The 21,753-nt window shown below is 36.1% G+C and overlaps 1 protein-coding gene across 16 annotated transcripts in view; it reads right to left on the reverse strand.

Annotated features, from left to right (window-relative positions):
* The window catches only part of CCDC91 (coiled-coil domain containing 91), a 367,727-nt gene that overhangs the window by 144,232 nt on the left and 201,742 nt on the right, over positions 1-21,753 (reverse strand). For 15 of the 16 annotated variants that reach the window (XM_033222559.1, XM_033222553.1, XM_033222545.1 and 12 more), the window contains one exon: positions 19,121-19,228. The exons of the other annotated variant lie outside the window; for it this stretch is intronic. In XM_033222559.1, coding sequence (XP_033078450.1) covers positions 19,121-19,228 — 108 coding nt within the window. The remainder of the gene's footprint in view (positions 1-19,120; positions 19,229-21,753) is intronic. 16 annotated transcript variants of the gene reach the window in all.

Here is a 21,753-nt window from a genome sequence, read left to right on the forward strand (position 1 = left end):
GTCTACATTTTAGAAGAAAAGCCTCAATCCAAGACCTAAGCCCCTATTTTAAGACACTAGAATAAATGCAAATTCAAAGCCAATTAAGCTACGTAAATTAAATAATAAAGGTTACAGAAGAAATCAGTGACATAGAAACTTAAAAAATAAAAATCAATGAAACCAAACGCTGGTCTCTGAGAAGGTTAAGAAAAAAAGAATTGATAAATCTCTAACAAACTCATCAGGATAAAGAAAGAAAACATAGATTACAATTATCTAGACCAAGACAAGAGATATCACTAAAGTTTATAGATATTTTAAAAGGATAGGGGAATATATGAAAAACATGCATACAAATATACTTAACACAAAGATAAACATATGTATATATACATATTTGTTCAACAAAATTCAACATCTATTCCTGGAAAAAAAAACTAGGAATAGAAAGAAAAATACTCAACTTAATAAAGGGGCTTTGACAAAGACAGGTGTAGCTGTAGCTAAACTAATGGAAAAATTTATGCTTTCTTCTTATGATCAAGCAAAAGGCAAAAAGTATTTGCTTCTCATCTTTCTATTTTAACATTGTATTAGAAGTTTGGCAAGTGCAATAAGAAAAAGTAATAAAAGGTATTGAGATTAAAAAGGAAGATGCAACAACATCCTTTTATATTCAGAAAACATATCTATGTAGAAAATTCTATGAACTCTAAAAAAACTGCTGCTAAAACTAACAATTTTAGATAATTACAGAATATAAGATTAAAGCCAGGCATGGTTACTCACACCTGTAATCCCACCACTTTGGGAGGCAGATGTGGGTGGATCACTTGAGGTCAGGAGTTCAAGAGCAGCCTGGCCAACATGGTGAAATCCTGTCTCTAATACAAATAGCCAGGAATGGTGGTGCACGCCTGTAATCTCAGATACTCAGGAAGCTGAGGCAAGAGAATTGCATAAACCCAGGAGGCAGAGGCTGCAGTGAGCTGAGATTATGCCACTGCACTCCACCCCGGGTGACAGAGCAAGACTCTGTCTCAAAAAAAAAAAAAAACAACCCCATCAAAAAGTGAGCAAAGGAGATGAACAGACACTTCTCAAAGGAAGACGTTTATGCAGGCAACAAATACATGAAACAAAGCTCATCATCACTGGTCATTAGAGAGATGCAAATCAAAACCACAATGAGATACCATCTCATGCCAGTCAGAATGGCAATTATTAAAAAGTCAGAAACAACAGATGGGAGGAAGGCTGTGGAGAAATAGGAATGCTTTTACACTGTTGGTGGGAGTGTAAATTAGTTCAACCATTGTGGAAGACAGTGTGGCCATTCCTCAAGGATCTGGAACCAGAAATACCATTTGACCCAGCAATTCCATTACTGGGTATATACCCAAAGGATTATAAATCATTCTACTATAAAGACACATGCACAAGTATGTTTACTGCAGCACTATTTATAATAGCAAAGACTTGGAAGAAACCCAAATGTCCATCATTGACAGACTGGATAAAGAAAATGTGGCACATATATACTATGGAGTACTATGCAGCCATAAAAACGAAAGAGTTCATGTCCTTTTCAGGGACATGGATGAAGCTGGAAACCATCATTCTCAGCAAACTAACACAGGAACAGAAAACCAAACACCACATGTTCTCACTCTTAAGTGGGAGTTGAATAATGAGAACACATGGACACTGTGACGGAAACATCACACACCAGGGCCTATTGGGGGTTGGGGGAGCAAGGGGAAGGAGAGCATTAGGACAAATACCTAAGGCATGTGGGGCTTAAAACTTAGATGACAGGTTGATAGGTGCAGCAAACCACCATGACACATGTATACCTATGTAACAAACCTGCACGTTCTGCACATGTATTCCAGAACTTAGAGTTATATATATATATATATGATTACGATCAATTGTGTTCTTATGTGCTAGCAGCAAATATGAGATAACTGAAATTGAAAACTAAAAACTATAAAAGTTAAACTAACATTGAAAAATATGAACTAGTCAGTGATACATCTGGCAAAAGATGTAGTAAACCTAAACACTGAAAACTTAGAACACTGCTGAGGGAAATTAAGGAAGATCTAAATAAATGAAGCTATGTACCAGATTCATAGGTACAAAGACTCAATATTGTGAAAATGTCAATTCTCCCTAAATTGATTCAACTCAACCAAAATAAACATACCAACAGGCCTTGTAGAAATTGATGGGTGGATTATAAAAGGTACATGGAAATAGAAAGAACCGAAAATATCCAAAGCAACTTTGTAAAATAAAAACAATACTGGATTATGAAAGTTATGTGGAAATGCAAAGAACCTAAAATATCCAAAACAACTTTGCAAAATAAAAATAGTGGAGGGCTTACGGTACCTGATTTCAAGACTGACTAAATATCTACACTAAATAAAGCAGTATCATAATGGAATAAAATTTGACAAACAGATACATGAAAGAGAATAGAGAATCAAGTGATAGATCCACATATATATGGTCGATTGAATTTTGACAAACATACTGTATTATTCCATTCTTGCACTGCTATAAAGAAATACCCGAGAATAGATAATGTATAAGAAAAGTGATTTAACTGGCTCGCCGTTCTTCAGGCTATACAGAAAACACAGCAGCATCTGCTTTTGGGGAGTAGGCCTCAGGAAGCTTCCAATCATGTTGAAAAGCAAAGGGGGAGCAAGCACATCACATGGTAAAAGCAGGAGCAAGACATGGGGTGGGAGGTGGCATGTGTTTAAACAATCACTTCTTGGGAGAACTTACTGTCATGAGCACAGAACCAAGGAGATGGTGCTAAATCATTCATGAGAAAACTGCCTCCATGATCCAATTACTTCCCACCAGGCCCCAACTCTAATACTGGGAATTTAAATTCAACATGAGATTTGTGTGGGCACACAGATCCAAACCATGTCATGTACAAAAGAAATTCACTGGTAAAAAAAATAGGCTTTTCAGCAAATAAGACTGGAAGAGTTAGGTATTGATATGCAAAAAAAAGTTCAAATCTAATATCATATATAAAAATCAACTCAAAATGAATGATTCATAAACATAAACTATGAATTAAAGCTATAAAACTTTAATAGAACATAGGAAAAACCTCTTTGACATTGAGTTAGGCAATGGTTTCTTGGGTAAGACACCCAAACTATAACTTCAGAAGAAAAATTGATGAGTTGGATTTCATATAACCTTAAAACTTCTGCTGTTAGAAACATATCAGGAAAATAAAAAGACAAGCCATAGACTGTGATAAAAACAATTGCAAATCACATACTGATGAAGGGTTTATATCTAGAATATATAAAGAACTCTCATAACTCAATCACAAGAAAACAACAAATGAGCAAAACATTTGAAAACACATTTTACATATACTTTACCATACAACCTAGCTAGGTATTTAATCATATGAACTAGCTAGGTCTCTACTGCTAATAATTTATCCAAGAAAAATAAAAGCATGAGTCCATACCAAGACTTGTACACTAATAGCGACTTTCTCAAAAACTGAGGGATTTCTTTTTTTATTGGAAGAAAAGGCTCACAAGAAATGTTAAAAGTAGAGCTTTCCATCAGGAAGAATAGCTAATGGATGCCGGCCTCAATACCTAGGTGATGGGTTGATCTGTGCAGCAAACCACCATGCATATGCTTACCGATGTAACAAACCTGCACATCCTGCACATGTACCCTGGAACTTAAAAACTGAAGAAAAAATAATGTCACCTGGGCTGAGCTAGCTGGCTGATGGGAATCACCTGGAATGAGCTAATTACCTGATTGGATTCACCATTCCTAAGGGGGCTGCATAGGGTAGTTACCGCTGACATACTCTTATTTTGGAGATTTTTTTTTTTTAAAAAACATACTACTGAATGGACATTACATATACATTATAATTATATGTACTTGCATATGTTTATTTATCTACATATCTCATATCTGTTATCTAAATATATAGGACAAAAAGTATTCAAAAAATCCAAAATTTGCTTATAGCATCACAATCTACCTTCAAGTCACAAACCTTGGCTTTTCTACCACTATCAAAGAAGTCATTTTTCCAGCCAACAAAACCAAAATACAGAAGTTTATTCTGATGTCACATGTTGAAAAATAGGAGCCCTGAAAGTGATGGATGCTTTGAAGACAATTATTCAGCATTTTCAAATTTCAGTGAGTACCTTTAAGCTGAGGCTAATTCATGTGTCATCTTGTGTTCACCAGAATAAAAAGAAACATTTTTGACCTGGCCAAAGAAAAAGTAGAGCTTTAGAGAAAAGAAAAATTATATAGGTCAGGCACTTGAAACTATATAAAGATGGAAAAAGTAGCTGAGAAGGAATAAATAAACTAAAACTTTTTCTTTTTCTTAATTGATGTAACATATAATGGTTTCTTTAAAATAACAATAGCAACAATATATATGAGTATGTATACTTCTGTGTAAATAAAATGAATGACAGCAATGATATAAGCACCAGGATAAAAAAAAAAAAAACTTGGAATACTTTAGTATTGAAAGGTATTCACAGTACCTGTGAAAGGGCATAACATCATTTGAAAATGAATATGGGTTACTAGTAAATGTGCAGTGTGAACTTTAGGGCAACCACTTAAAAAAAAGTAGTATAACTAATAGGCTAAGACAGGAGAGAAAATTAAATCATAAAATTTTCAATTAGAACCAGAAAAGGTAGAAAAAGTATGAAAGACAAAAATAGAAACCAAAAAAAAAGAGTAACAAATACGGTGGAAATGAATCCAACTATATCAATAATCACTGTAAATGTCAATGGTCTATTGTAAATGTTAATGGTCTATTGTAAATGTCAGGTGGTCTAAAAACATCAATTAAAAGACAGAAATAGAGGAGAGCAATAAACAAGACCCTACAGTATGCTATCTATGAGAAATCCACTTTGAATGTAAAGACACATTTATATTAAAAGTAAATGGATAAAGATGTATTATGATAACACTAATAAAAAGAAATATGTAGCTATATTAATTTCAGAAGACTTTAGAGCAAAGAAAGTTATTAAGGATGAAGAGGAGCATTATATAATAATAAAAGTGTTGATTCTCCAAGAAAACATGGCAATACTCAATATGGATGTCCCTAATATAACAGTGCAACAAAATACATGAGGCAAACACTTACAAAACTGCAAGGAAAAATAAAGGAATTCATTATGAAAGTTGGAGACTTCAATGACCCCACTTCTCAGAAACAGATCTAGCAGGCAAAAAATCAGAAACGATGTAGCTGAATTCAACAACACCAAGATCAACTCCATATAAAGGAAGTCTATATACTGCATCCAGCAATAGCAGAATATGCATTCTTCTCAAACTCACATGTAACGTTTTCTAACAGAGATCACATTCAGGACCATAAAACAAAACTCAAGAAATTTAAAAGAGTAGAAATCACAAAATGTGGTCTGCTTTCAGACCACAGTGGAATTAAACTAGAAAATCAATAATAGGAGAATAGCTAGAAAATCCAACAATATTTACAGGTTAAATAACACATTACTAAACAAAGAAAAAAAGCTCAGGCCGGGCGCGGTGGCTCAAGCCTGTAATCCCAGCACTTTGGGAGGCCGAGACGGGCGGATCACGAGGTCAGGAGATCGAGACCATCCTGGCTAACATGGTGAAACCCCGTCTCTACTAAAAAATACAAAAAACTAGCCGGGCGACATGGCGGGCGCCTGTAGTCCCAGCTGCTTGGGAGGCTGAGGCAGGAGAATGGCGTAAACCCAGGAGGCGGAGCTTGCAGTGAGCTGAGACCCGGCCACTGCACTCCAGCCTGGGCGGCAGAGCGAGACTCCGTCTCAAAAAAAAAAAAAAAAAAAAAAAAAAAAAAAAAAAAAAAAAGAAAAAAAGCTCAAAAGACATTGAAAATATTTTTATTAAAACACAACTTACCAAATTTATAGACACACCAAAAGAGGTGCTTAGAGGAAAATCTGAAGCATTGAATTCATGTATTCGAAGAGAAGAAAGATCTAAAATTAACAATCTAAGCTTCCGCCTTTGGAAATAAGTACACAAGACTAAATTAAATCTAAAATAACATAAAAATAATAAAAATAAAAGAGGCAGAAATCAATGAAATTAAACACAAGAAATAGAAAAATCAATAAAACCAAAAGTTGGTTCTTTGAAAAGATCAATAAAAACTGATAAGCTTCTAGCAGACCAGCCAAGAAAAAAGAAGAAATGAACACAAATTGCTAATGTCAGAAATGAAATAAGGGATATCACTACAGATCCCATGAACATTAAAAGGAAAATAAAAGAATACTATGAACAACTGTATGCCTACAAATTTGACAACTTCCATTAAACGGACCAAGTCATTAAAAGACAATTTGCCGAAACAAGAAGAAACAGACAATCTGAGTAGGCCTATATCTATTAAATACATTAAATCAATAATTAATAACTGCTATAGTTTGAATGTGTCTCCAAATTCATATGTTGAAATCCTAGAAACCAAGTTAATGGTATGGGGGGGGGGTGTATTTGGGAGGTATTAAGTCATGAGAGTTAGGTGATTAGCACCCTAATTAAAGAGATCTCAGAGACACGGGGTCATGGTAGAAGGGAAAAGACCCCAGAGACATCCCTTATCACTTCTGCCATGTGAAATTTGAGTAAAAAGACAGCCATCTAGAAAGCAGGCCCTCAACAGACACCAAATCTGCAGGTACCTTGATCTTGGACTTCTTAGTCTCCAGAACTGTAAGTAGTAAAATTTCTATTGTTTACAAGTCACCGTTTACAGTATTTTGTTATAGCACCCCAAAGAGGCTAAGACAACAACCTTCCAAACAGAAAGCACCTGGCCCAGATAACTTCACTGGTGAATTCTAACAAAATATCTAGTTAAAGAATTATAACAATTCTCTACAATCTCTTCCAGAAGATGGAAACAGAGAGAATACTTCCTGACTCATTCCATAAAACCAGCATTACCCTAATATCAAAACCAGACAAATACATCACAGGAAAAGAAAACTATAGATCAATAATCATAAACATTGTGTAAGACACCCAAAATCCTTAATATTAACAAATTGAATCCAGCAGCATAGCAAAAGAATCATATATGACAACAATGTGGCATTTATGCCAAAGTGTGCAAATCTGGTTCAACTTTTAAAAATCAATTAATGGAACCCACCGTACATACAACAAGCTAAAAAAAAATAGCATAATCATATCAATAAAATGGTCAAAGCACTTTACAAAAATCCAACACACATTCATAATTAAACTCTCGGCAAACTAGGAAGAGAACTTCCTTAACAATAACAATAAAGAATAAAGAATAACAATAAAAAGTATATACACCCAAGATCATATTTAATGGTGAAAAACTAGAAGCTTTTACAATAAAATCAGGAATAAGAAAAGCATTCCCCTTCTCACAACTGCTTTTCAACATTGCACTGAAATCCTAGCTAATGCAGTAAGACAAAAAAAAGAAATAAAGTTATATGGATTGAGAAGAAATAAAAATTTTTTTTCAAATGATATGATTGTCTGTGTAGAAAATTCTAGACAAAAAAAAAAAAAATCTAGAACTGAAAAATGATTATAGTAAAGTTGTAGAATACAAGGATAATATACAAAAAAGCCAAATACTTTCTTATATATCAGCAGTGAACAAGTGGAAGCTGAAATTAAAAACATATTAACATTTAATTTAGTATCCCTCTAATTGAAACATTTAGCTTTAAATCTAACAAAATATGTACAAGATCTATATGAGGAAAACTACAAAACTCTGATGAAAGAAATCAAAGAACTATTTAAAAATGAAGACAGTCAACGTTCATAGATAAGAAAACTCAATATTGTCAAAGTGTCAGCAATATCTAGGGATATTTCTGGTTATCACAACTGAGGGTGTGCCACGGCATCTAGGGGTAGACATGAGGGATGCTGTTAAGTATCATTTAACACACAGGGGAATCCCCCACAACACACAAAAAATTCAACCCCTAATGTCAATAATGCCAATGCTGAGAAATACTAGATCAATGGAACAAAATTCAGAGTCCAGAAATCTGCATTTCATACAGTTTTAAGACTTTGTCCAAAAGTATGGGGTAATCCAACAAAGAAAAGGATAGTCTTTTCTATAAATGGTATTGGAATAGACTGGCAGAAAGAAGAATGTTGAATATCTCATCACACCATACCTCCAAATTACCTCAAAAAATTAATCATGATTAAGAATCACATACTTAAACTAGGAAAACATATAAAACTTACTTTTCATACAGGAAAGTCTTTGTGACATACAGTTAGGCAAAGATTTCTTAAATACAACATTAAAAACACAATCTATAATAGAAAACATGATTGATATAGTTTGGCTCTGTGTCCTCACCAAATCTCATCCTGAATTGTAATAATCCCTATGTGTCAAAGGCAGGACCAGGTGGAGATAACTGAATCACGGGGGCAGTTTCCCCCATGCTGTTCTCCTGATAGTGAGCGAGTTCTCACCAGATCTGATGGTTTTGTAAGAGGCTACCCTCTTCTTTCAGCACTTACTCTCTTTCCTGCTACCCTGTGAAGCAGCTCCTCTGCCACGATTTTAAGTTTCCTGAGGCCGACTTGAATTGCAGTTCCTATAATCCCCTCATGTCATGGGAGGTACCTGATGGGAGGTAATTTAATCATGGGGGCAGTTATCCTTATACTGTTCTTGTGACAGTGAGTTCTCATTAGAACTGATGGTTTTATAAGGGGCTTTTCCCACTTTTTCTTGGCACTTCTCCTTCTTGCTGTCATGTGAGGAAGGACATGTTTGTTTCCCCTTCCATCATGATTGTTAGTTTCCTGAGGCCTCCACAATCATGCTGAACTGTTAGTCAATTAAACCTCTTTCCTTTATAAATTACCCAGTCTTGGGTATGTCTGTATTAGCAGCATGAAACGAACTAATACTGTAAATTGGTACCACAGAGAGTGGGTGCTGCTGTAAAGATACCCAAAAATGTGAAAGTGACTTTGGAACTGAGTAACAGGCAGAGGTTGGAACCATTTGGAGGACTCAGAGGAAGATAGGAAAATGTGAGAGTCTGGAGCTTCCTAAAGGCTTCGAGGACTCAAGAAACAGGAAAATGTGGGAAAGTTTGGAATTTCTGAGAGAGTTACTTAATGGCTTTGACCAAAATGCTGATAGTGATATGGACAATAAGTCCAGGCTAAGGTAGTCTCACATGGAGATGAACTTGTTGGGAACTGAAACAAAGGTCACTCTTGCTATGCAAAGAGACTGGCGGCATTTTGCCCCTGCCCAAAAGATTTGTGGAACTTTGAATTTGAGAGAGATGATTTAGGGTATCTAGTGGAAGAAATCTGTAAGCAGCAAAGCATTCAAGTTGTGACTTGGGTGCTATTAAAAGCATTCAGTTTTATATATTCACAAAGATATGGTTTGGAATTGAAACTTACATTTAAAAGGGAAGTAGAGCATAAAAGTTGGGAAAATTTGCAGTCTGACAATGTGACAGAAAAGAAAAACCCCTTTTCTGAGGAGAAATTCAAGCTTGCAGCAGAAATTTGCACTAGTAACAAGCAGTCAAATGTTAATTGCCAAGACAATGGGGAAAATATCTCCAGGGCATGTCAGAGGTCTTTGCAGCAGTTCCTCTCATCACAGACCTGGAGGCCTAGGAGGAAAAAATGGTTTCCTGGGCCAGGCCTGGGGTGGGGGTGGGGGTGTGGAGAGACCTCAGGACATGGTGCCCTGCATCCCAGCTGCTTCAGCTCCAGCCATGACTAAAAGGGGCCAAAGTACAGCTCATGCTATTGCTTCAGAAGGTGCAATCCCCAAGCCTTGGCATGTGGTGCCGAGCATGCAGGTGCACAGAAATCAAGAATTGAGATTTGGGAACTTCCATCTAGATTTCAGAGGATATATGGAAATGCCTGGATGTTCAGGCAGAGAAGTTTGCTGCAGGGCTCAACCCATCATAGAGAACGTCTGCTAGGGCAGTGAGGAAGGAAACTCTGGGGTCAGAGCCCCCACACAGAGCCCCCTCTGAGGTACTGCCTGAGGGACTGTGAGAAGATGGCTACCATCCTCCAGACCCCAAAATGGTAGATCCACCAACAGTTTACACTGTGCTCCTGGAAAAGCCACATTCAATGCCTGTCCATGAAAGCAGCCAGGAAGGGGCCTGTACCCTGCAGAGCCACAGGAGTAGAGCTTCCCAAGGCCTTTGGAGCCCATCTCTTGCATCGGTGTGAGCTGGATGTGAGACATGGAGTTAAAGATCATTTTGGAATTTTAAGGTTTAATGACTGCCCTATTGGATTTCGGGCTTGCATGGAGCCTGTAGCCCCTTTATTTTTGGCAATTTCTCCCATTTGGAATAAGTGCATCTATCCAATGTCTATAACCCCATTGTATCTAGGAAGTAACTAACTTGCTTTTGATTTCACAGGCTCATAGGTGGAAGGGATCTGCCTTGTCTCAAATGAGGCTTTGGACTTGGACTCTTGAGTTAATGCTGGAATGAGTTATGACTTTGCAGGACTGTTAGAAGGGCATGATTGGGTTTTGAAATGTGAAGTCATGAGATATGGGAGTGGTCAGGGTGAAATGATATGGTTTGGCTGTGTCTCCACCCAAATCTCATCTTGAATTATGGTTCCCATAATCCCTATGTGTTGCAGGAGGAACCCAGTGGGAGGAAATCATGGTGGCAGTTACCCTCATGCTGTTCTCATGATAGGTGAGTTCTCACAAAATCTGATGGTTTTAAAGGGGCTTTTCCCCCTTTTGCTCGGTACTTCTCCTTGCTGCTGTCATGTGAAGAAGGACATGTCTGCTTCCCCTTCTGCCATGATTGTTAAGTTTGCTGAAATGTGAGTCAGCTAAACCTCTTTATTTATAAATTACCCAGACTCAGATACGTCTTTATTAGTAGGGTGAAAACAGACTAATCAACCTCCACAGCCATGCAGAACTGTGAGTCACTTAAATCTCTTTTCTTTATAAATTACCCAGTCTTGGGTATTTGGAGTGTGAGAGCAGACTAATACAAAGATAAATTTGAAATAAAAATTAAAAAGCTTTTCACCATCCAAAAAGTGAAAAGACAGACACTGGTATGAAAAAATATTTGTAATGCACATATCTGTCAAAGGATTTGCACTGGAATTTATGAAAAACTCTTATGAATAAATATTTACGAAGGTAGACAACATAAGAAAATGAGCAAAAAGATTTGAATATACACTTTACAAAGAAAATGTACAAATAAAAAGCACATGAAAAGATGTCAACCTTCAACAGTCAAGTAAGTGCAATGAGATGAAATATCACACACCATCCCCCAAACTGGCTAAAGTGAAAAACATGGACAATACCAAGTGCTGGGAGAGCAGATCAGAGAGAATTCTCATATATTGATAGTGAAAATGTTAAATATAATAAAACTTTGGAAAAAAAAGTTTGGCAGTTGGTTATAAAGTTAAACATGTACTTACCATATGATACAGCAATCCCTTACCTATTTACAAACAAAAATAAAAACATATATATCCCCACAGTTTATACATGAACATTTAAAGCAGCCCCAAACTTAAGCAATCTAAATATTTAATAAGTGAATGAATAAACAAAATGCTATGTTTCCATACAATAGAATACTACTTAATAATCGAAGGGTATAAATTATTAATACATGTGACTATATGGATGAATCTCAAAAAAAAAAATCTAGACATACAAGCACCTAGACACACAAGAATAGATACCATATAATTCATTCTATATGCAATAATAGAAAAAATGAAACAAATCAATAGAGAGACTATAGATTAGTGGGTTGTCTGGATTCAGAGTTTATAGAAGGGAGATAACTGTAAAGGATAAGAGACCAAAATATTCTATAACTTGATTGTTGATGATAGATATTGTCTGGACAGGGCGGGGCGGGAGAGAACAAAGGCGACTAAGATGGCGCATTTCCAGGTTCTTCATCACCAACTTTCCTGCGCCCGGGAAAAGCACAGACCAACTGCGCAAGCGCAACATGACGTCTGATCGAGGAAACCGAAACTTACCCGGCCACGCCTATGGAGACGCCCATGGCACGCCCTTGTCCCACCTACTGCCCTCCCGCTTCTGAGCCCAGAACACAAAAGCCGCTCCCGGCAGACGCACGGCGCGAACTTCTTCGGCCCCTCCTCATATGCGGACCTAGGAACCTCGCCACAGAACGCCGGAGCGACTTCCTCGGCCTCCACCGCAGGAGGCCAGTGAACCTCGCCCTTTCCCCTTCACATTGGCTGGCTAATAAAACTTTTGTATTTCGCCTACTTGCCTCATCTCTGGTACCTGATCCGGTGGTCGCATAAAACAAATCAGATATATGAGTGTATATATTTCTCTAGAATGAGTACATTTAATTTTATGTAGAGCACACTCCAAAAAGTTGACAGATTTGGGAAATACAGAATAAATACACAACCCAGCTCACACGGAATTTATATTCTAGCACTCAATTCAAAAAAAGTACTTGCAACTCTAAGGGAATAAACAAGAATATGTTTAAAATGTATGTGGGTTGGTATTGGTTAGTTTTGACAAGGCATTATAGGCAAAAGACAGCCTTGGTTTTCTTTTTTAATAAAAGGTTAAGGGCAACATAATAATACAGATAGCATCTCCATCTTATGTGTATCGGCAGCATTATATATATATATTTGTTATTAGCACTTAAGGAATGATAAATAGCATATTGTACTTATCCTTATAGGAATTTGGATTTTATAAGTAGTGATGGAAAGTAACTCAAGTAAAATTCATAAATGCTATTATCAAAGATACAAATAATATTTAAAATTATATTTACATCTATACACATGTATACCCCACTGCATGCACACGTAGGCCCCTCAAAATATTTGCTTACCTAAGACAGGTTAATCTCCATCCATTGCTTCCTTCTTCTTAGGACTCCACTCCATTAATTTTTTTCTTTTTAAATCTTTTTAGACTGGGGCTCTCACCCATACATTTAAATGAGCTCTACTTCTAGGCCGAAATACAAGGGAAACCAACAAATAAAAATGTTTCCACTTCACAGGTCCCTCTACCTACAGTGTTGTCTCTTACTTTTACCATCTAAGCTCCTCAAAGACTTGTCATCTGTTTCTTTACTTTCACCTTTCATTTACTACTCATCCTGTAAGTTCTTCCACCACTCTGTTGAAACTACTCTTGTTAGTGATACTTTTTGTTGCCACATGAAATGGTCATTTTTGCATCCTTATCTTGTTTATTCTGCAAACTCTGAAATAGTTAGCAACTCCCCTCTTTGCAAAACGCTCTGCATTTCTGGGTTTCCTACTACCTTTCTTTCCAGAGAGTTTCCTTCATGAGCTGTCTTAGCCTATCCCTTAAATGTTAAGGTCTCTCAAAGCTGAATTATTTTCTCATTCTATATATTCTCTGATGTCATTCATAGTTATACTTTCAATGACCATCTATATACGTAGGATTATATACTTACATGACTTTCAAATTCATCTACTACCAGCTTTCTCATAAGTTCCCCACCCTAGATTCAACTATCTGACAGCTCTGATCTTGCAGAGGCAGTATAAACTCATGATATCCAAAACTAAAAATTTTCAAGCCAAACCATGCTTTGTGTCTTAAGTTGCCTATTTCAGTGAATTACCAAAAGCAAAAATTTGGACCCCATACAGAAAAACATATTCTCTTGCATAAAAACATACTTATATAATACTATATATATAAAATATCTGTATCACAAACACACACATGCACACACACACACTCTCTCCTTTATCAATGAGCATCTACTGCTGCTCTTGTATTCCCACAAAGTCTCTGGTTTCTCTTCCCTTAATATCACTCAAAACCATCAAAATCTCTCTATTCTTACCCACATACTTTAGTTTGGGCTACCAACATTCTCAAGTGCGTAATTAAAACAGCTGTTTAACTACATGCTACTAATATTCCCTCCCATCAATTCAATTTTTACACTTTAGCCACAGTAGTATTTCTAAAATGGAAATCTGAACAAATGTCACTTTCTAGATAATGCCTTTTAATGGCACCCAATGTTCTTTCAGACAATGTGGCAGATAAGGTCCTTTACGATCCTTCCTATGAAATACAGTCATGAAAAATTTAGCGCTCTCATATGGCCTTACCCTTAACACTTATATTTTCTCAAATGAAAGATTTTAATATGCGATTCCATCTGCCTCTTTCATGCTAATCTCTCAGTTCTGACCTCACTTAGATCCCTGAACTTTGACAGAAGTCATCATTAGTCCTATAAGTCTTCCTTCACCTAATACTACAGAACTATATGCCCTTAAATGTAGTTTTGTATTACTATTCATTCTATCCTAACTTGTATGATTTTAAAATTATATCATCTGTTCTACTGCTTACTAGAAGAACTATATCTCACTCCCTCTCTGTTACATTCCTATAACCAAGCCAAGTGCCATGTCATACAAAAGTCCCTCATTAAATAAGGAGGAGAGAGGGACTGTGATACACTAAGAAATATATTGGTCTTTGCCCCTGGTTCTGGCACAGAGATCTTAAAGCCTTGGAATTTTCAGGGTGGTAAGAGTGTCTGTAGTAGCTTTGAGATCAGCATGGGGGCTATCATCAGAAAAACTGAGACATGAATAAAGGGTTGAAACTTTCAGCCTCATCCCTCCAGCATCCAATGGCTTAATAAGTTACACCTATGTAATGAAACTCCTAAATGAAGGGGTTCAGAAAGCTTCTGCATTGCTGAATACATAGAAGTGCTGGGAGAGTGGCCGGTGTCATCATCAGAGAGAGCATGGCTCCTTCCCTCCCCATAACTTGTCCTGTGTATTTCTTCCATCTGTCCATTCCTGAGTTGTATCCTTTATGATAAACCAAGAAACATAAGTAAAATGTTTCCCTGAGTTCTGTGAGCCATTCTAGCAAATTATCAAACTGGAAGGGGAGACCAGTTATAGAAATTCATAACTCTGTAGTCAAGTCAGAGGAAAGTGTGGGTACCCTGGGGACCCAATACTTGCAACTGGCATCTGAAGTGAGGTCAGTCTGGAACGGAGTTGTTAAACTTGTGAAGTTGAACGTTAACTTTGGTGAGTTAGTGTCAGAATGGAATTGAATTGTAGAATACCAATTTGGTGTCCAGGAAGTTGGAGAACTGGTTGTTGATTCAGAAAACTCCTACACATCTGGTGTCAAAAGTGTGAGTTGAAACAGTACAGAGGAAGAAAAGGTTTGTCTAGTATTCATATACAACAGTGACACCAAAGTAAATTTTGTAAAAAGTAAAGGTTCTTTGACAAGACAACATATGAAATACCAGTAACAAACTTTTATTCTAAAGACTAGAAATTAGAAAACCTGAATCCCAGCCCTGGTTCTGATATCAGCTATACAAATGGTCTTAGCTAAGAATTACTAAGATAATGCAGCCAATAAACACCCACAGAATATGCCAAGTTCTAATCTAAGCACTATGCAAATCTGATGTTATAAAATACATGTAACAGTACTATGAGGTAGTAATTACTTGTGTATCTCACCCACGGAGGACAAAAATGACGCATAGAGAGATTAAGAGACTTGCCCTAAGTGACAAAGCCAGGGATCAATTCATACAGTCTGACTCTAGACTGCATGCTTCTAATTACTCTGCTTTAGAATTAACTTAAATTCTTATTCTGAAAAAGGGAGAGACAGAGAGCAAGAAACAGAAAAGGTTGAACTAAATGATTCCTAAGGAACCATACAACTATTAGATTTGCACTTTCTCAAAAACATTTCTGTTGTTGTTAAACTTAATGTACTAATTTCATTTCAAATGGTATCTTAAGAAATATAATTTGAAAAACAAATGTGGAGTCACTATTTCTATATCCTACATGATTTTATTAATACATACTAATCAAATCTCCCTTTTGCGTTTTTTTTTTTTTTTTCTTTGAGACAGAGTCTTGCTCTGTCGCCCAGGCTGGAGTGGAGTGGAGCAGCGCGATCTTGGGTCATTGCAAGCTCCGCCTCCCGGGTTCACGCCATTCTCCTGCCTCAGCCTCCCGAGTAGCTGAGACTACAGGCGCCCACCACCACGCCCGGCTAACTTTTTGTATTTTTAGTAGAGATCGGGTTTTCACCCTATTAGCGAGGATAGTTCAATCTCCTGGCCTCGTGATCTGCCCGCCTTGGCCTCCCAAAGTGCTGGGATTATAGGCGTGAGGCACCACAAAGACTAATCTTTGCTTTTTAAGCGCACTTTATCATACCAAACTGCTTATAACCCTATAAATGTCCTGTGGTATTCCTCACCAAGTATTTCCAGTCAATAAACAGGGGATATCTTTCCATTTCCTTGGGTCATTTTAAATTTCTTTCAGTCATGTTTTGTAGTTTGTAGAATACAAGTTTCTTATCACCTTAAACTTACTCCTATCTTTTATTCTTTTAGATACTATTGTAAATGATATTGCTTTCTTAACTCCCTCTCCAATCTGTCATTTCTGGTGTGTAGAAACACACTGATTTTCATGTATTAACCTTTTAATCTGTAACTTGGCTGAATCATTTTAATAACTCCATAATAGGCCACTTTTGACAAGGCATTATAAGAAAAAGACAAGCTCAACACTGAATTCATAGAAAAAAGAAAATTCTCAAGCATCAAATCAAAAGGAAATAGAAAAGTACAGAAATTTGAAGACTTGCATGCACAACCACTTAAAAACAACTAAGGAGGCTTTCAGCAACAAATACCAGCTACATCTGGCCTTGCAGCAAGTAGTAAACTAAGTGTGTTAGCCACACTCACTATGTGTGTAAAAACTCAATAAAGTGCCCCCAAGCAGAGATAAAGCTCTGGCTGTTTTAGGCTATATGGTTTAGGGAAAAGAGACCACAAGATTTCTTCTACCCTGGTCTGATAAAATGAATATATCTCTGCAATAAAATAGAAGGACAGATAGACAAATATGAGGTTCAAAGCATATAAACATATTAAATCTAGAAAGTGGTTCTCTAACTTTACAAAGGCAGGCTAGTAAAAACAATTTTTTTCATAAAGAAAAGAAATAGCAAGTAGTTCTCTAAAACAACTACGGATATGGCCTTAACAGAGCTGACTACTATAAAAGACAAGATACCAAAGGAATCAGTACCCTTAACTGTAACTATTTGCTACCTAAAACGACACCTGGAAGTCCCAGTATTTTGTAGACAGGAAGCAGGTTCAGAAATGGTATAATCTTCAAAATTCATTTGAAATATAGTCAACAAAGATACTAAAAATTAAAAAACCAACAAGATCACAAGGAGCAACATACTAGGAACCCAGTCAAAAAACTCTGAAAAGATAATCATGGTAAATAAAAGAGCAATCCCTACTCGTGAGCAAAGGCTCTTATTTAATCTATCCAGTGAGATTTTAAAATTGTTATTTACTAGTGATAGCTGTGTGCGTCTGATTTTTCACCTTTCCTATTGCGAATGTTTACAGTAAACACCCTGCCTTTGTCTCACCACTGTATACTAGGCATGTTGGGAAAAAACAATTTAGATTGTAGTTCTACTTCTTCAGGTCAAAAGGTACCATATCTGGACCTGATAATGTAGAGACTGCAGCACACTATTCCCCTCCTATTACCCAGAGTCCCTGGACTTTTGAGCTTGAGGCTCCAGCTGAATGGAACTTTCAGATTTTCTCCCAAGAGGACAAGATATGTTAATTTGCCTCTGAATATTTGGTGAACAAAAGAAAAGAATGTGGTATATTTGTGCTATTCACTAAGTATTTCCAGTTCTCTCCCTTCTAAGTTCATAGTAGGCTCTCACTCTCTGGCCCCATTATGACTGGGTGGAACCATGTGGATATAAATTGAAATCGAATGTGTCATTTCCAGGCCAGAGTATTTAATTACAGATACAAATCTAACACGGCTCTATTTCACATCGAAATTATATCAGGTAATGTTCCACGTTGGAATTACACTATCAGCTGAGTTCCGAGGGTGAGGACAACATAAGACAGGGCCCCAAGACAGACCTCAATGAGTATGTAGCATGAGTAAAATATAAACTTTTGCTATTTGAAGCCAGAGAGTTTAGGGCATAACCAAGTCTATCCTGGCTAATATATGCCTCATGCTGTTTCTATCCATTCATAAAGTTTTATATTTCATATCTCTTGACAGCCTGGTACTTCACTACCTAAAACAGTATAATTATATTTGTGTATTTCTCTGTGTATTTCCTCTTCCAAGCCACTTATTAAAATGACATTGGAAAATATTTAATAGAACTGACCCCAATCTTGAGAATAGGGTGGTTCATTTATAATCTCCATTTAAATTCTACTCCTAATTTTATTTCTTAATTCTTAGTAAATTTTCTTCCAATGATATAACACAGATGCTCTATATGAAGTCAATTTAATTTTCACATAGCAAATTTTATATCTTTGAGAATATTACTAGGAATTCTTACATACATTATTTATGCTATGACCCATCTATAAATCTTCTTCAGCTGCTTTGTTTAATGAAAAGCAGCTAATAATTTGAGCTGTTCAAGATATTAAATCAAGAAAAGAAAAAAATTTGAACAGAAAAGCTCAAATAGAAGCCAATTCCTGTATAAAATGAAAGGTAACATAAACATACATAAGTGATTTAAAAATTCAAATATTATTTACAAATCTTATCTCACTAAAAATCATTTACTTGCTATAATGCATTCATGGATATCTCTTTGCTTCTGTTATTTGGAGAATATATTATAACCATAAATTAACACAAGAATAATCATAATGTGGGGGAGAACCACATATTTCGGGTCTTTCGTTCTATTTTGAGTCTGTCATAAAATCTCAATCTTTGAGTTTACATAAGCATATTTTTTCTCCAAAATATACCAAGGAAAGTAAATGGAATGGAACTGAATAAACAGTTATAGAGCTCTCAGGGGAGAGAGTCAGGAGAAAAGTATAAATATATAATGGATGTGCACTTTTATTACCTGAGCATTTAGCAACTCCTCACACTTGTGTGCCTGTTTCTCAATTGCAGAAATGTACTGTTTTTCAATAGCTTCTACTTGTTGCTTAACTGAAGACTGCAGTAGTGCCTAAAAACAAGCAAAAAAATCATTTGGATCACAGACAAAACTTGGAATCTACTGTTGGCATGAGAATATTTTTGACAGTTGTACATACTGTAATATGATATTCTCCTAAATTACAAAATATGTATTTGTTAATACTGAAGCACACTTATATATAACATTACTTTCAGCTTTTGCTTTTATATTTTCCTATTGCCAAGATAACAGTTTTTTGGCTCAGATGTTCCTTCCACACATCTTCTCCTTAAAAAGGCCAAGTCATAGAAGATGATAGAGAGGGTGAGTAGTTCTGTTAAATATAAATTTGGTTCAGTGAAGACCACACAGGATGAAGAGTGTATGAAAGCTGCTGAAAAAAAAGAGAAAAAAAAAAAAAGAGAGAGAAAAGGAAAAAAAAGCCAGACATATTTCACTGGCTGACAAAACTCCACATCCTCTCGGCACACTGTAATATCCCATGGGCCAAGCATGATCTTCAAGACCACAAGTCAAGTAAAAGCAGATGGAAACTTTGAGCAACTTCAAACATAAAAGAACTGCCCCCCTCCAGAAAGTTCACGCTCCTAATGTGAAAAGGTATAAGTCAAAGTACGTAAGTCAGAGTCTCAAGGCAGTATGCATAAAAAGTAATAAAATTTGGGAGACTGGGCACACTTAATTGGATACTGTAAATGCTGCAACTTAAGTCAGATAAATATAAAGATATTACCACTGTTTCAAGGAAAACCAAATCAGCATTTGATGATGTTCCACCCACTCACTTCCTTATTAGAGATGCTTAGAATATTATCATCTTTTTTCTTTCCCACTGTTTAGTTTTGTATGTTATATCAACAAGTTCTCAGTAATATCTTCCATGCTATTTATAAACTCTAAATCATTCTATAAGAATTATAGCAAATATTCTATTTTTAAGTGTCTGCTTAAATAATAAACTACTCATAACCAAAATAATAAGTTGAAACAGACACATCTTATAGAAAACAGACCGTTGGCACATTCACCAAGAAAAAAAAAATCAGCCAAATCTCTTAATCTCTGTTATGAAAATAGATTTACTTGGTTGAAAACACTATGCAATAAGATGCTGGATAAATAGGCATGTATTTTTAAAAGCTGAGACAAAAATATTTGTAAAACTTCTAAGTCAGTCTCGAATTTTCAAATAACTAACTTTCTTGCGCAAAAGTAAGACTCTGATGATGCTACTACTCCTACAATTCAGTATTCGTCACTATGAAGCTGCAAAATTAGTAGCAAATTAATAAAGGAAAATGAAACTCTGAGTTTTATCAAAATATAAGGAAAATGCTTACTAGAATTGCTTTAGCCCTTGATTTACAGTGCCTTCCAAAGATTCCACAGTGATTAATTTATGTAAGGCACAAAAGTTTAATCCTTTTAAACTGTGACTAGATGATATAAATCTAGTTTACCTGTGTGGAAACATACTATTTGTTGGGATTTCAGAAAAGTTAAAAAATAATATAATTATAAAAAATTTCCTTAGAATAATCACAGCATCTTTTGTAAAGAGAAAAAAATGTCATTCTATTTGGGGACTTGGGATATTATAGAATCATTTTGCTTAACAGAAAGCAAATAGGGATTCACTTCCCTATTTGCCATGGTTCCAAATAATCCCACAATTGAAATATTCAACAGTTAAATACTCAATATTCAACTGCAATTTGTAGTATATTATATCCTTTGGAGGACAGGTGAGTTAATAAAACAAAATAATATTCTCACTCCATAATTAAGAAACACAATTTGAATAGGTAGTCTTCCTCTAGGGATTGATTTGTGTGCCATATACTCATTCTCCTTGAAATGTCAAGGAGGATAATGAGTAAAATAAGAGCCAAAGATGTGATAAGGGAGCATAAAGGAAATTTATGCAAGAGTAACTGGCCTCTTACATACTTCAAATGTCTCATCTTAGCCCCATTCAGTCATCTAAATCCATTGATCTACCCACAAAGGTAGGTATATAATGATTTTTTCAAAAGTCTTCCACGTTGTGCTCAGTCTGAAGTTGAAGACAATCATTCCCCTGATAATCACACACTGTAGGTATATGCTGGATGCCTATCAGAGAAAGAAAGTTGCCCCAACCCTGGTGACCTGTTAGACTCACCACTATACACAAAGAACATTCAAAGATAAGAATAGCTGTTCCTTGTATATTCTGGATATTAGCCCTTTGAATCACATGGTGAAGATTTTCTCCCATTCTGCGGGTTGTCTGTTTACTCTGCTGACTGTTCCTTTTGTCATGCAAAAGCTCCTTAGTTTAATTAAGTTCTGCCTATTTATCTTTGTTTTTACTGCATTTGCTTTTGGGTTCTTAGTCATGAAATCCTTGCCTAAGCCAGTGCCTAGAAGGGTTTTTTCAATGTTATCTTCTAGAATTTTTATAGTTTCAGGTCTTAGATTTAAGTCCTTGATCCATCTTCAGTTGATTTTTGTATAAGGTGCGAGATGAGGATTCAGTTTCAATCTCCTAGATGTGCCTTGCCAATTAT

This window comes from Trachypithecus francoisi, unplaced genomic scaffold, assembly GCF_009764315.1.
Source record: "Trachypithecus francoisi isolate TF-2019V2 unplaced genomic scaffold, Tfra_2.0 Lachesis_group11, whole genome shotgun sequence".
Classification (NCBI taxonomy): Eukaryota; Metazoa; Chordata; class Mammalia; order Primates; family Cercopithecidae; genus Trachypithecus; species Trachypithecus francoisi.